We start from the raw sequence: 12,380 nt of genomic DNA on the forward strand, positions 1-12,380 counted from the left end.
CATATGTATGTGTCTTCATAGTAGAAAGATTCACAACTCGTTTTAAAAATGGGCCAAGTGTTTGAGCAAACACTTCACAAATGAAGATACACAAATGACTAATAAGCCCTTGAAAAGATGTTCAACCTTGTTGAAGAGGGCAATACAAAAGTAAACTCATAGATACGTATCACCATCAAAGTTTTTCAAAACAACTGACAATATCAACTGTTGGAACCAATGTGGAACAACTGGAACTCTCATACACTGCTGAGAATATTAGATTCTTTAGGTTGTCTAGGTTATCTAGGGAATATAATATGGAAAAACCACTTTAGAAATCACTGTGATTATTTAAAAAAATTAACAAACACCTAGCATGTAAACCCACTACAAAATATTTACCCCCCAAAATTGAAACATATGTCCACAAGAAGACTAGTGTATAAATACTCATGCAAGTTTTATTTACACTAGTCTCACACTGGAAGAAACCTGGCTGTTTATGAACCACTGAATCAACAAACATGTGGTATAGCTATATAATGAGGTATAACAAAGCAATTAGGAGAACCAACCATATGACTCAATCTCAAATCCCTTATTCTCAGCAAAAGAACTTCAATACCAAAAAGTGATTGTGGGTTTATTCATATAAAATTGTAGAAAATACAAGCTAATATATAATAACAAAAAGCAGATTAGTTATATCTTGAGACAAGGACAGAGGAAGGAAGGACTGTAAAGAAACACAGAAACCTTTCTGGGTGACAGATGTGTTCTGTATCTTGATTGTGAGAAAGGTGGTTTAAAGGGTTTATATAACTGTCAGTACTCAATAAATTGCACACAATTGTCAATATTCACTAAATTATGTATTCTAAATGGATATAATATTCTTTTGGTAAATTTTTCATAATAAAGTTAATAACAAATGCAAAAAATTGCATTCAAAATAGAAATTGTGTTTCTTCATTGGAAGTACCTATAAGACAAAAAGTGAAAAGAAATTGTATTATATTCCAAATAAGGTTTGTGAGAAGCAGTTATGAGGCTGTTCCAATACTAAGATAATGCTTGTCGGGACATGGCATTAGAGATAAAATATGTAATCAATAGGACTTCAGGGGAAGATGGCACTGTAGGAGCAGCTCAGGATTGGAGCTACCAGTGAAAGCGCAGACAGAGGGTGAGTGGACGCCACATTTCCAGACTGATCTTTATTGCCCACAGACCAGAAGATTCCCAGGTGGAGGAGCCCCAGGGGTTGTGAGCGTGGCTGTTTCAGCTGGTATGGCTGTTTGGGTTGGCACCGTGGCGCAGTGGTTCTCCGTACAAAATACACTGGTCTGGTTGCCCTGTTAAACTGGCAATTGGAGATCCGGGAAGGCAGATTAGCCCTTTCATCTGTTTAAACGGGACTGAAACATAAAGCCAGGCCAGGAGATTCCCAAGCAGCCATGTTGTTTCAGCCGGCGCAGTGGGTCGCCGCACAGGAAATCACACAGATCCCAGAGCTCTTTCAGCAGGCAACTGGAACACCTGGGAGACAGTCAACTGTTCAACTTAAAAAAAAAAAGGGGGCTCTGAGGCAGGGAGCCTGGTGATCAGGCTCAGGGGGTCCCACGTCCACAAAAACAAACAGCAATTGGAAACGCTCGGGGTTGAGAGTTTCACAGCAAGCACAGCTAAAACTGGGATGGCCCAGCTCTGTTGGGGGGGGGCGTCTGCCATTACCGAGGCACTCCACCCCTAGGGAGGTAGTCTGCCATTGCTGACGCAGCCTGCCGTTGCCGAGGCAACCCGCCATAACAAAGAGAGTTTGCCATTACAGAGGTGGGCCAACATTGCCGAGGCAGTTCTAACCATACCCATATGAACAGGACTGCAGGGAAATACACACAGCAGCAGGGCAGAACCAGCAGCAGGACAGAACCCACAGCACCTAAGCAAAGCCTCTGCTGACTAGGCTGCCTCCTTGCTGGGCAGGACAGCCCTGAAAAGAAAAAAAAAAAAGGCAGCAACACTACAGACACCCATAAATAAAGCCCTAACTTCCTGGGACAGAGCACTAGGAGAAAAAAAGGGGGTTTATGAGTTCTGCTGCAGCAGACTTAAACGTACCTGCCTAGCAGCTCCGAATGAACAACAGAGCCCACATCTCAGCACTTGAGCTCCTATAAAGAACAGACTGTCTCCTCAAGCAGTTCCCTGACCCCTGTATATCCAAAGAGTCATCTCACAAAGGACTGATCAGACTGACATTTGGCGGGCATCATTCTGGGACAAAGATAGCAGAAGAAGAAACTGGTAGCAACCCTTACTGTTCTGAAGCTGCTGCAGGTGACTCCCAGGCAAGCAGGGCCTGGAGTGGACCTCAGCAGTCCTAAAGCAGAGGGGCCAGACTGTTAGAAGGAAAACTAAGAAATAGAAATAACTTCATCATCAACAATCTGGACGTCCACTTCAAGACCCGATCAGAAAATCAGAAACTACACAGACGACAGGTGGATAAATCCACAAAGATGGGAAGAAACCAGCGCAAAAAGGAGGAAAACACCCGAAACCAGAACACCTTGCCTTCTACAAGGGACCACAACTCCTCACCAGCAGGGGAACAAAGCTGGGCGGAGAATGAGTGTGATGAAATGACAGAATCAGACTTCAGAAGGTGGGTAATGAGAAACTTCCGTGAGCTAAAAGAACTCAATGCAAAGAAACTAAGAACCTTGAAAAAAGATTTGAGGAAATGATAACAAGAATGGAAAACTTAGAGAGGAATATGAGTGAATTGATGGAGCTGAAAAACACAACACGAGAACTTCGTGAAACATGCACAAGTCTCAACAGCCAAATTGACCAAGCAGAAGAAAGGATATTAGAGATTGAAGATCAACTCAATGAAATAAAATAAGAAGGCAAGATTAGAGAAAAAAGCACAAAAAGGAATGAACAAAATCTCCAAGAAATGTGGGACTATGTGAAGAGACCTAATCTACGTTTCATAGGTGTACCTGAGTGTGATGAAGAGAATGAATACAAGCTGAAAAACACTCTTCAGGATATTATCCAGGAAAACTTCCCCAACATGGCAAGGCAGGCCAATATTCAAATCCAGGAAATACAGAGAACACCACAAAGATATTCATCAAGAAGAGCAACCCCAAGGCATATAATTGTCAGATTCACCAGGGTTGAAATGAAGGAGAAAATGCTACAGGCAGCCAGAGAGAAAGGTTGGGTCACCCACAAAGGGAAGCCCATCAGACTCACAGCAGATCTCTCAGCAGAAACCCTACAAGCCAGAAGAGAGTGGGGGCCAATATTCAACATCCTTAAAGAAAAGAACTTTCAACCCAGAATTTCATATTCTGCCAAACTAAGCTTCATAAGTGAAGGAAAAATAAAATCCTTCACGAACAAGTAAGTACTCAGAGATTTTGTCCCCGCCAGGCCTGCTTTACAAGAGCTCCTGAAAGAGGCACTACACATAGAAAGGAACGACCAGTACCAGCCACTCCAAAAACATACCAAAAGCTAAAGAGCATCAACAAAATGAAGAATCTGCATCAACTAACAAGCAAAACAGCCAGCTAGCATCAAAATGGCAGTATCACACATAACAATATTAACCTTAAATGTAAGTGGGCTAAATGCACCAATCAAAAGACACAGACTGGCAAATTGGATAAAAAGCCAAAATTTCCTGGATATGCTGTATCCAGGAAACCCATCTCACATGCAAGGATATGCAAAGGCTCAAAATAAAGGGATGAGGAAGATTTACCAAGCAAATGGAGAGCAAAAAAAAATCAGGAGTTGCAATTCTTGTCTCTGATAAAATAGACTTTAAAGCAACAAAGATCAAAAGAGACAAAGAAGGCCATTACATAATGGCAAAAGGATCGATACAACAAGAAGAGCTAATGATCCTAAATATATATGGACCCAATACAGGAGCACCCAGATATATAAGGCAAGTTCTTAATGACTTACAAAGAGACTTAGACTCCCACACAATAATAGTGGGAGACTTTAACACTCCACTGTCAATATTAGACAGATCAACCAGACAGAAAATTAACAAGGATATCCAGGGCTTGAACTCAGACCTGAAACAAGCAAACCTGATAGACCTTTACAGAACTCTCCACCCCAAATCCACAGGATATACATTCTTCTCAGCACCACATCACACCTACTCTAAAATTGACCACATAATTGGAAGTAAATCACTCCTCAGCAAATGCAAAACAACTGAAATTATAACAAACAGTCTCTCAGACCACAGTGCAATCAAGTTAAAACTCAGAATTCAGAAACTAACTCAGAACTGTACAGCTTCATGGAAACTGAATAACTGGCTCTTGAATGTTGACTGGATAAACAAAGAAATGAAGGCAGAAATAAAGAAGTTCTTTGAAACCAACGAGAACAAAGACACAACATACTAGAATCTCTGGGACACATTTAAAGCAGTCTCTAGAGAAAAATATATAGCTAAAGTGCCCACCTGAGAAGAGTGGAGAGATCCAAAATTGACACCCTATCATCAAAATTGAAAGAGGTAGAGGAGCAAGATCAAAAAAACTCAAAACCTAGCAGAAGACAAGAAATAACTAAGATCAGAGCAGAACTGAAGGAGATTGAGACACGAAAAACCCTTCAAAAAATCCAAGAGCTGGTTTTTTGAAAAGATCAACAAAATAGACAGACCACTAACCAGATTGATAAAAAAGAAAAGAGAGAATAACCAAATAGATACAATAAAAAATGATAAAGGGGAAATCACCACAGATTCCATAGAAATTCAAACCATCGGCTGGGCGCGGTGGCTCAAGCCTGTAATCCCAGCACTTTGGGAGGCCGAGGCGGGTGGATCCTGAGGTCAAGAGATTGAGACCATCCTGGTCAACATGGTGAAACCCCATCTCTACTAGAGATACAAAAAATTAGCTGGGCATGGTGGCGTGTGCCGGTAAATCACAGCTACTTGGGAGGCTGAGGCAGGAGAATTGCCTGAACCCAGGAGGCAGAGGTTGCAGTGAGCCAAGATCGCGCCATTGCACTCCAGCCTGGGTAACAAGAGTGAAACTCCTTCTCAAAAAAAAAAGGAATTCAAACCATCATCAGAGAATATTACAAACAACTCTATGCACATAAACTAGTAAACCTGGAAGTAATGGATAAATTCCTGGACTCCTGTGTCCTCCCAAGCCTAAACCAGGAAGAAGTCGAAACTATGAATAGACCGATAACAAGATCTGAAATTGAGGCAGCAATTAAGAGCCTACCACACAAAAAAAGCCCAGGTCCAGATGGGTTTGCAGCCAAATTCTACCAGACACACAAAGAGGAGCTGGTACCATTCCTTCTGAAACTATTCCAAATAATCCAAAAAGAGGGAATCCTTCCCAAATCATTTAATGAGACCAACATCATCCTAATACCAAAACCCAGCAGAGACTCAAGAAGAAAAGAAAACTTCAGGCCAATATCCATGATGAACATAGATGCAAAAATCTTCAATAAAATACTGGCAAGCCGATTGCAACAGCACATCAAAAAGCTTATCCACCATGATCAAGTAGGATTCATCCTGGGGATGCAAGGCTGGTTCAACATATGCAAGTCTATAAACGTAATTCACCACATAAACAGAACCAAAAACAAAAACCACATGATTATTTCAATTGGCACAGAGAAGGCCTTTGGCAAAATTCAACAGCCCTTTATGCTAAAAACCCTCAATAAACTCGGTATTAATGTAACGTATCTCAAAATAATAAAAGGTATTTATGACAAACCAACAGCCAATATCATACTGAATGGGCAAAAACCGGAAGCATTCCCTTTGAAATCTGGCACTAGACAAGGATGCCCTCTCTCACCACTCCTATTCGATATAGTACTGGAAGTTCTAGCTAGAGCAATCAGGCAAGAAAAAGAAATAAAGGGTATTCAAATAGGAAAGGAGGAAGCCAAATTGTCTCTATTTGCAGACGACATGATAGTATATCTACAAGACCCCATTGTCTCAGCCCAAAAACTCCTGAAACTGATAAGCAACTTCAGCAAAGTCTCAGGATACAAAAATCAATATGCAAAAATCACAAGCATTCCTATACACCAATAACAGACTTAAAGAGAGCCAAATCAAGAATGAACTGCCATTCACAATTGCTACAAAAAGAATAAAATACCTAGGAATACAACTTACAAGGAACGTAAAGGACCTCTTCAAGGAGAACTACAAACCACTGCTCAATGAAATAAGAGAGTACACAAACAGATAGAGAAATATTCCATGTTCATGGTTAAGAAGAATCAATATCGTGAAAATGGCTATATTGCCCAAAGTAATTTACAGATTCAATGCTATCCCCATCAAGCTACCAATGACCTTCTTCACAGAACTGGAAAAAACCATTTTAAACTTCATATGGAACCAAAAGAGAGCCCGCATAGCCAAGTCAATTCTAAGCAAAAAGAACACAGCAGGAGGCATCACACTACCGGACTTCAAACTATACTACAAGGCTATAGTAATCAAAACAGCATGGTACTGGTACCAAAACAGAGATATAGACCAATGGAACAGAACAGAGGCACCGGAGGCAACACAACATATCTACAACCATACAATCTTTGATAAACCTGACAAAAACAAGCAATGGGGAAAGGATTCCCTGTTTAATAAATGGTGTTGGGAAAACTGGCTAGCCATGTGCAGAAAGCAGAAACTGGACCCCTTCCTGATACCTTACACTAAAATTAACTCCAGATGGATTAAAGACTTAAACATAAGACCTGGCACCATAAAAACCCTAGAAGAAAATCTAGGCAAAACCATTCAGAACATAGGAGTAGGCAAGAACTTCATGACCAAAACACCAAAAGCATTGGCAACAAAAGCCAAAATAGACAAATGGGACCTAATCAATCTCCACAGCTTCTGCACGGTAAAAGAAACAGTCATTAGAGTGAATCAGCAACCAACAGAATGGGAAAAAATTTTTGCAGTTTACCCATCTGACAAAGGGCTGATATACAGAATTTACAAAGAACTAAAACAGATTTACAAGAAAAAAACAAACGAGCCCATTCAAAAATGGGCAAAGGATATGAACAGACACTTTACAAAAGAAGACATACATGAGGCCAACAAACATATGAAAAAATGCTCATCATCACTGGCCATCAGAGAAATGCAAATCAAAACTACATTGAGATACCATCTCACGCCAGTTAGAATGGCGATCATTAAAAAATCTGGAGACAACAGATGCTGGAGAGGATGTGGAGAAATAGGAACAGTTTTACACTGCTGGTGGGAGTGTAAATTAGTTCAACCATTGTGGAAGACAGTGTGGCGATTCCTCAAGGACCTAGAAATAGTAATTGCATTTGACCCAGCAATCCCATTACTTGGTATATATCCAAAGGACTATAAATTGTTCTACTATAAGGACACATGCACACGAATGTTCATTGCAGCACTGTTTACAATAGCAAAGACCTGGAATCAACCAAAATGCCCATCGATGATAGACTGGACTGGGAAAATGTGGCACATATACACCATGGAATATTATGCAGCAATCAAAAATGATGAGTTCGTGTCCTTTGTAGGGACATGGATGAACCTGGAGACCATCATTCTCAGCAAACTGACACAAGAACAGAAAATGAAATACCGCATGTTCTCACTCCTAGGCAGGTGATGAACAATTAGAACACATGGACACAGAGAGGGGAGTACTACACACTGGGGTCTGTTGGGGGGAATAGGGAAGGGACAGCGGCGGGGGGGGAGTTGGGGAGAGATAGCATGGGGAGAAATGCCAGATGTGGGTGAAGGGGAGGAAGGCAGCAAATCACACTGCCACATGTGTATCTATGCAACTAGCTTGTATGTTCTGCACATGTAGCCCCAAACCTAAAATTAAAAAAAAAAAGAAATGAGGATAAGAAAAAAAAAGATGTAATCAATAATATTTGCTGATTGATTAGCAATGGAAGGTTGGATAAAAGGAAATATTCAAGAATCTGACTTGAAAAACTGGATGGACAGAAGAGCTATTTACTGAGATGACAAAATTGGAAATTAAGAAGCAAATATGTGAACGAAGAGCAAATTTGAGAAATTGCCAGTAACAATCTGATGACTGAGAGGTATGGCCCCCTAGGGTTAATCTGTCAATTAACTGCAAACATTTTTCTTTCTTCTCAGTTGGCAATCTTTGGGTTGCTTATCTTGGTTGAGTAAGGACATTCTTTGCAAATACATTCTTTGCAAGTACATTATATTGGCCTGGGCATCGGGAATATTTTCCCTCTTAAGTCTAACTCAGAATTATTCAAATGAGTAAGAAATTCTACAGCATTCGTTATTATTTAGTACAATTTTGTCTCTTTCCCTTAAAATTTTAAAATTCCCTCTGTGAGAGAAAAATATTCCATGTAATTAAATGTTAGTATTAATACGTTATATAGAAGTTTCGGTGTTTTAGAGTAGAAAAATCAGCGAAATCAATGGGCACCCAGGGAGATGCAATGATATGTTGAACCTGTGTAGGAGATGTGAGAAGGAGAAGAGGTAATTCTACTACTGGGAATGTATCCTCGAAAGTTCATAATATACATGTACAGATATGTCCATGGACTAAGGTGTTCATCAAAGTATTCTTTAGAATAACAACAATAAAAAGAGAAACATTTTAAACAGGAGACAGGTTAAGGTACAACCATTAACATAACTTTACATATTTATACAGAAACAGCTTGTGACATTATTTAACAACAAAAGAACTTATCAATCATTATGTACAGTCAGATTCCAATACAGTATACAGTATAATGTTTATACATAAATATATATCAATAGAAAAATATATAAAAGTCTATGTAATAGGTTATTAGTTGCAATGGATTTGTGGTTTACATTTAAATTTTTTGCTTAACTTTAGAATTTTCTATAAATAATAGGTAATTTGTTTAAATACTACATTCTTTTTAAAATACATACATAAGGAAAGAATAATATTTATTTACCAAGGTCCAGGCCCGCAAAATATGGCACTAATAATTTTTGTTACCAATTCCAATTTTATACTGGAAGAGAAGAAATGCTTGACCTTCAAAAATGAAAAAAAAACCTCACTCAGGTATATACATGTGTAGATATTATAACCATTAATTCAAAAAAGTCATATAAAGACATTCCTCATTACTGAGCAATTCCTCATTCCTTTGGTCATTAAAACATATACTTTGATTTACTTCAAAACTGAAGGGACTGGTCCAGTTTTGTACTCTTGTAAATTATGAGTCTTTCTTAAAGAAATTTGAAGCATTACACAAAGATGAATCAGATATTCAGAGTCACAAAATATATGACTCCTTATCTCACACATTCATAGGTTTGATCTCTTCATTTGTAATTTATCTATATTCTGTTTTAAGGAACTAGGGGGAATCTCCTGACTAACTTTGTAAAATCAACTTGTAAAACTCTTGTACAAATCAGAAAAATGAAGGAATTCATATAAATATCACCAGTAATGGGGATACACAAGGGTGATGACAATTGTATTAATAGATTATGAGTATATGCTTATATTTATAGATTTTATACACACACACACACACACACACACACTGTTATTTGGGTAATAAAGCATTTGCCATGAGTAAGGAACATAAATGACCTTTGAGTCAGACAAATATTAATTTAAATCACAGCTTAACTACTATTTATTTGAGAAATCTCAGGAAAATTAATCTTTCCTAAATTTATTGTTCCCATTGGCAAAATGGAGACAATATGGCGTAGCTAGAAGAGTTGTTTTCTTGAGTCAAAAGAAAAAAAATGTGTATAAAGCACCTGATACGAGGGGCTGAATAAATTGTTGAAATCAGCACTGTAATAATAGCAAAAGAACTTAATATGAATACTTAATACGGATAGGGAACTAGGAGGCCCACCAGAAACACCACACATGCACCATCATGTTAGCCCAGTTAGCTTCATCATCTGCTATTTGTTAATAAGGAATTTTAAATTAAACAGGCCAGACTCCAAACTAATTGTCTTTCTCCTTCATTTCAGAAAAATTTCCCAGAGATGACTTAAAATAACACTTGCATTGAAGGGAGGAAGAAAAATCAATATTCTTAAAAGCAAAATATCTTCAATTTTAAAGAATTGTATTTGAGAGGCATATATATAATAGACAGCTTGGAAGAGCATTCTGGGAAGAAATAAAATTCACCCCTCTTCCAATGTGAAACATAATAACAATGCCTTTTATTTGTATGGTTCTTTCGAGTTTAAACATGGCTTTTAAACACATCTTTCTCTGAGCAAGCCCTTCCTTTGACAGCACCTTCCTCAGTGCTGCCTTCATGGTGGCATTCCGTAAGCTATAGATGACTGGATTGAATGCTGGAGGTATCACAGTGTAGAATACAGAGAACATGAGGTCCATAGCCGAAGAGGAATCCGAAGGGGGTCTGAGAAACTCAAAACCTGCAGCTGAAAAAAAGAAGGTAACTACAAACAGGCGTGGTGGGCAGGTGGCGAAGCCCTTGGTCAGGTCCTCAGCTGATGGGATTCTCAGCACTGCAGAGGAGATGTGAACGTGGGAGAGCACAATGGAGATCAAACAGATAAACTCTGTAAAGGTTGTGAGCCCAGCCAGTGCAATCTCATGAATGAATTCCTTAAAAACAGGTTCGTTTCAGCAGCTGAGGAACATCACAGGTTGGTGAATCGGTGAATGGCTCTCCCCACAGAGAGGTTTGGAGAAGTTAATGTAAGCATGTATGAGCCCAGAGAGGCCCCCCGCAATCCACACAGCTATCACTGCATGCCTACAGGCACTGAGATCCATAACGACCTCACAGAGAAGTGGCTGACCGATCGCTGTGTACCTGTCATAAGAGAATGACACTGTGAGAATGGCTACTTCTGATGAGGCCAGAGCTATGCACTGAACAAGAGAAATGTAACTGTTGCCGATAGGTGAATTTGCAATGGACTGGGGTACTGTGACAGAGATGAAACAGAGGCCCGGAAGAGAGAAGTGCTTTAAAAAGCAATACATGGGGGAGTAGAGACCATGCTCCAAGGTAATTACAGTGATAATGAAGAGGTCATTATCATACTGTCAAGGCCAGCAGGTGTGTCATCAAAAACAGCAATGCATGAAAAATCTGAAGCTTAACGCTCATCAGAAAACCCCATGAGGAGGAATCCACTCACCGAAGTCAAGCTGACCATAGTCTCTTTGAAGATACCAAGTGTGACTCTGTTTAGGAAGCCAAAAACAGTAGGAAGAGAATGCATGACGTCTAATATATCTCTGTGTCAAGTAGCTCAATTCCTCAGCATGGAGGGACTGACGTGAGATGAATTTATCTCCACTGTGATTAGTTAATAATCAATTCAAAAAAGTTTTCGCAGTTATTCAGAAATAGAATCCCTAAATATGATAAACAAGTCATGAACATTTTCTGGAGCAGAGTTTGGGTTGTCAAAGAGGGAGAAATGGATGGAAATGATAACGTCTTTACCTTCAATAAAGTCAAAGAAAAGCATCCTGGCATACCAATCTCATTACATCTATGCGATGCCTTCGTATTACAATGATGCACTAAATAGCTTCTTTTGCTAACCAGCTAATAAGAAGTTATTGATATCACCTTGCAAATGGATCTAGAAACAGCTCGGAGGCAACTCTGGAAGAGTGGTTAGCTCAAAGAAGAGTCATATTCTTTCCTCTGAAAAGCTCTTAACATTTTAAAAAGATTACATTTGGTTGTAATAAAGTTTCCATAGAAATTTTGAAAAATAAAATGGCTCAGATGCCACGGATATCAGGCATTGAATCCTGAGCTTTGGAGATCTTGCAACTAAGTGACGTAAGTTCACCATCAGAGAACGTTTAATTCTCAAAATCTTCATTACAACTTGGGGTTGGACATTTTCAATCAAATCCATTTGAAGAAATAAAGAGATTTGCTAAAATCTATGTGACAGGCAGAATGCTAGGTAGTAGAGTATATACCTTTCTAGTGCTGTGTCTCATTGTGACTTCCCTAATGAGAAAAAACAATATTTTTTCTCTCTAGGACTTGAAATAGATAGTGGGTGCCCATTTCTTAAAATCACCAGCCAAGCAAACAAAACCTCTATACCAGATGTAACAATTGTTAGGAGGATTAAATGATGTAAGTTCTCCTACTGCATTTTAAATATGCTATTATTGTAGAGTCATCATCATCATAGAATCGTTTTGTGTATCAGAATCACTCTGCTAACTAATTTTTGCCTCTTTGTTTTCTTTTTAAATCTTTGGATTTGTTGAAAGGTCAATCAGTATCATTTTCACTGAGTT

General features: G+C 39.0%; 1 protein-coding gene across 1 annotated transcript; it reads right to left on the reverse strand.

Moving 5' to 3' along the window:
• Window positions 1–9,039: 9,039 nt before the first annotated feature.
• On the reverse strand, window positions 9,040–11,709 carry LOC100399207 (olfactory receptor 14J1). The gene is given in 5 exon segments (XM_008998572.4): window positions 9,040–10,709; window positions 10,711–10,745; window positions 10,748–11,141; window positions 11,143–11,205; window positions 11,207–11,709. Coding segments are annotated over 5 exon segments (1,146 nt in total). The 5' UTR covers window positions 11,330–11,709; the 3' UTR covers window positions 9,040–10,178.
• Between the last annotated feature and the right edge of the window lie 671 nt (window positions 11,710–12,380).

The sequence above is a fragment of the Callithrix jacchus genome, chromosome 6 (assembly GCF_049354715.1).
Source record: "Callithrix jacchus isolate 240 chromosome 6, calJac240_pri, whole genome shotgun sequence".
Taxonomy (NCBI): Eukaryota; Metazoa; Chordata; class Mammalia; order Primates; family Cebidae; genus Callithrix; species Callithrix jacchus.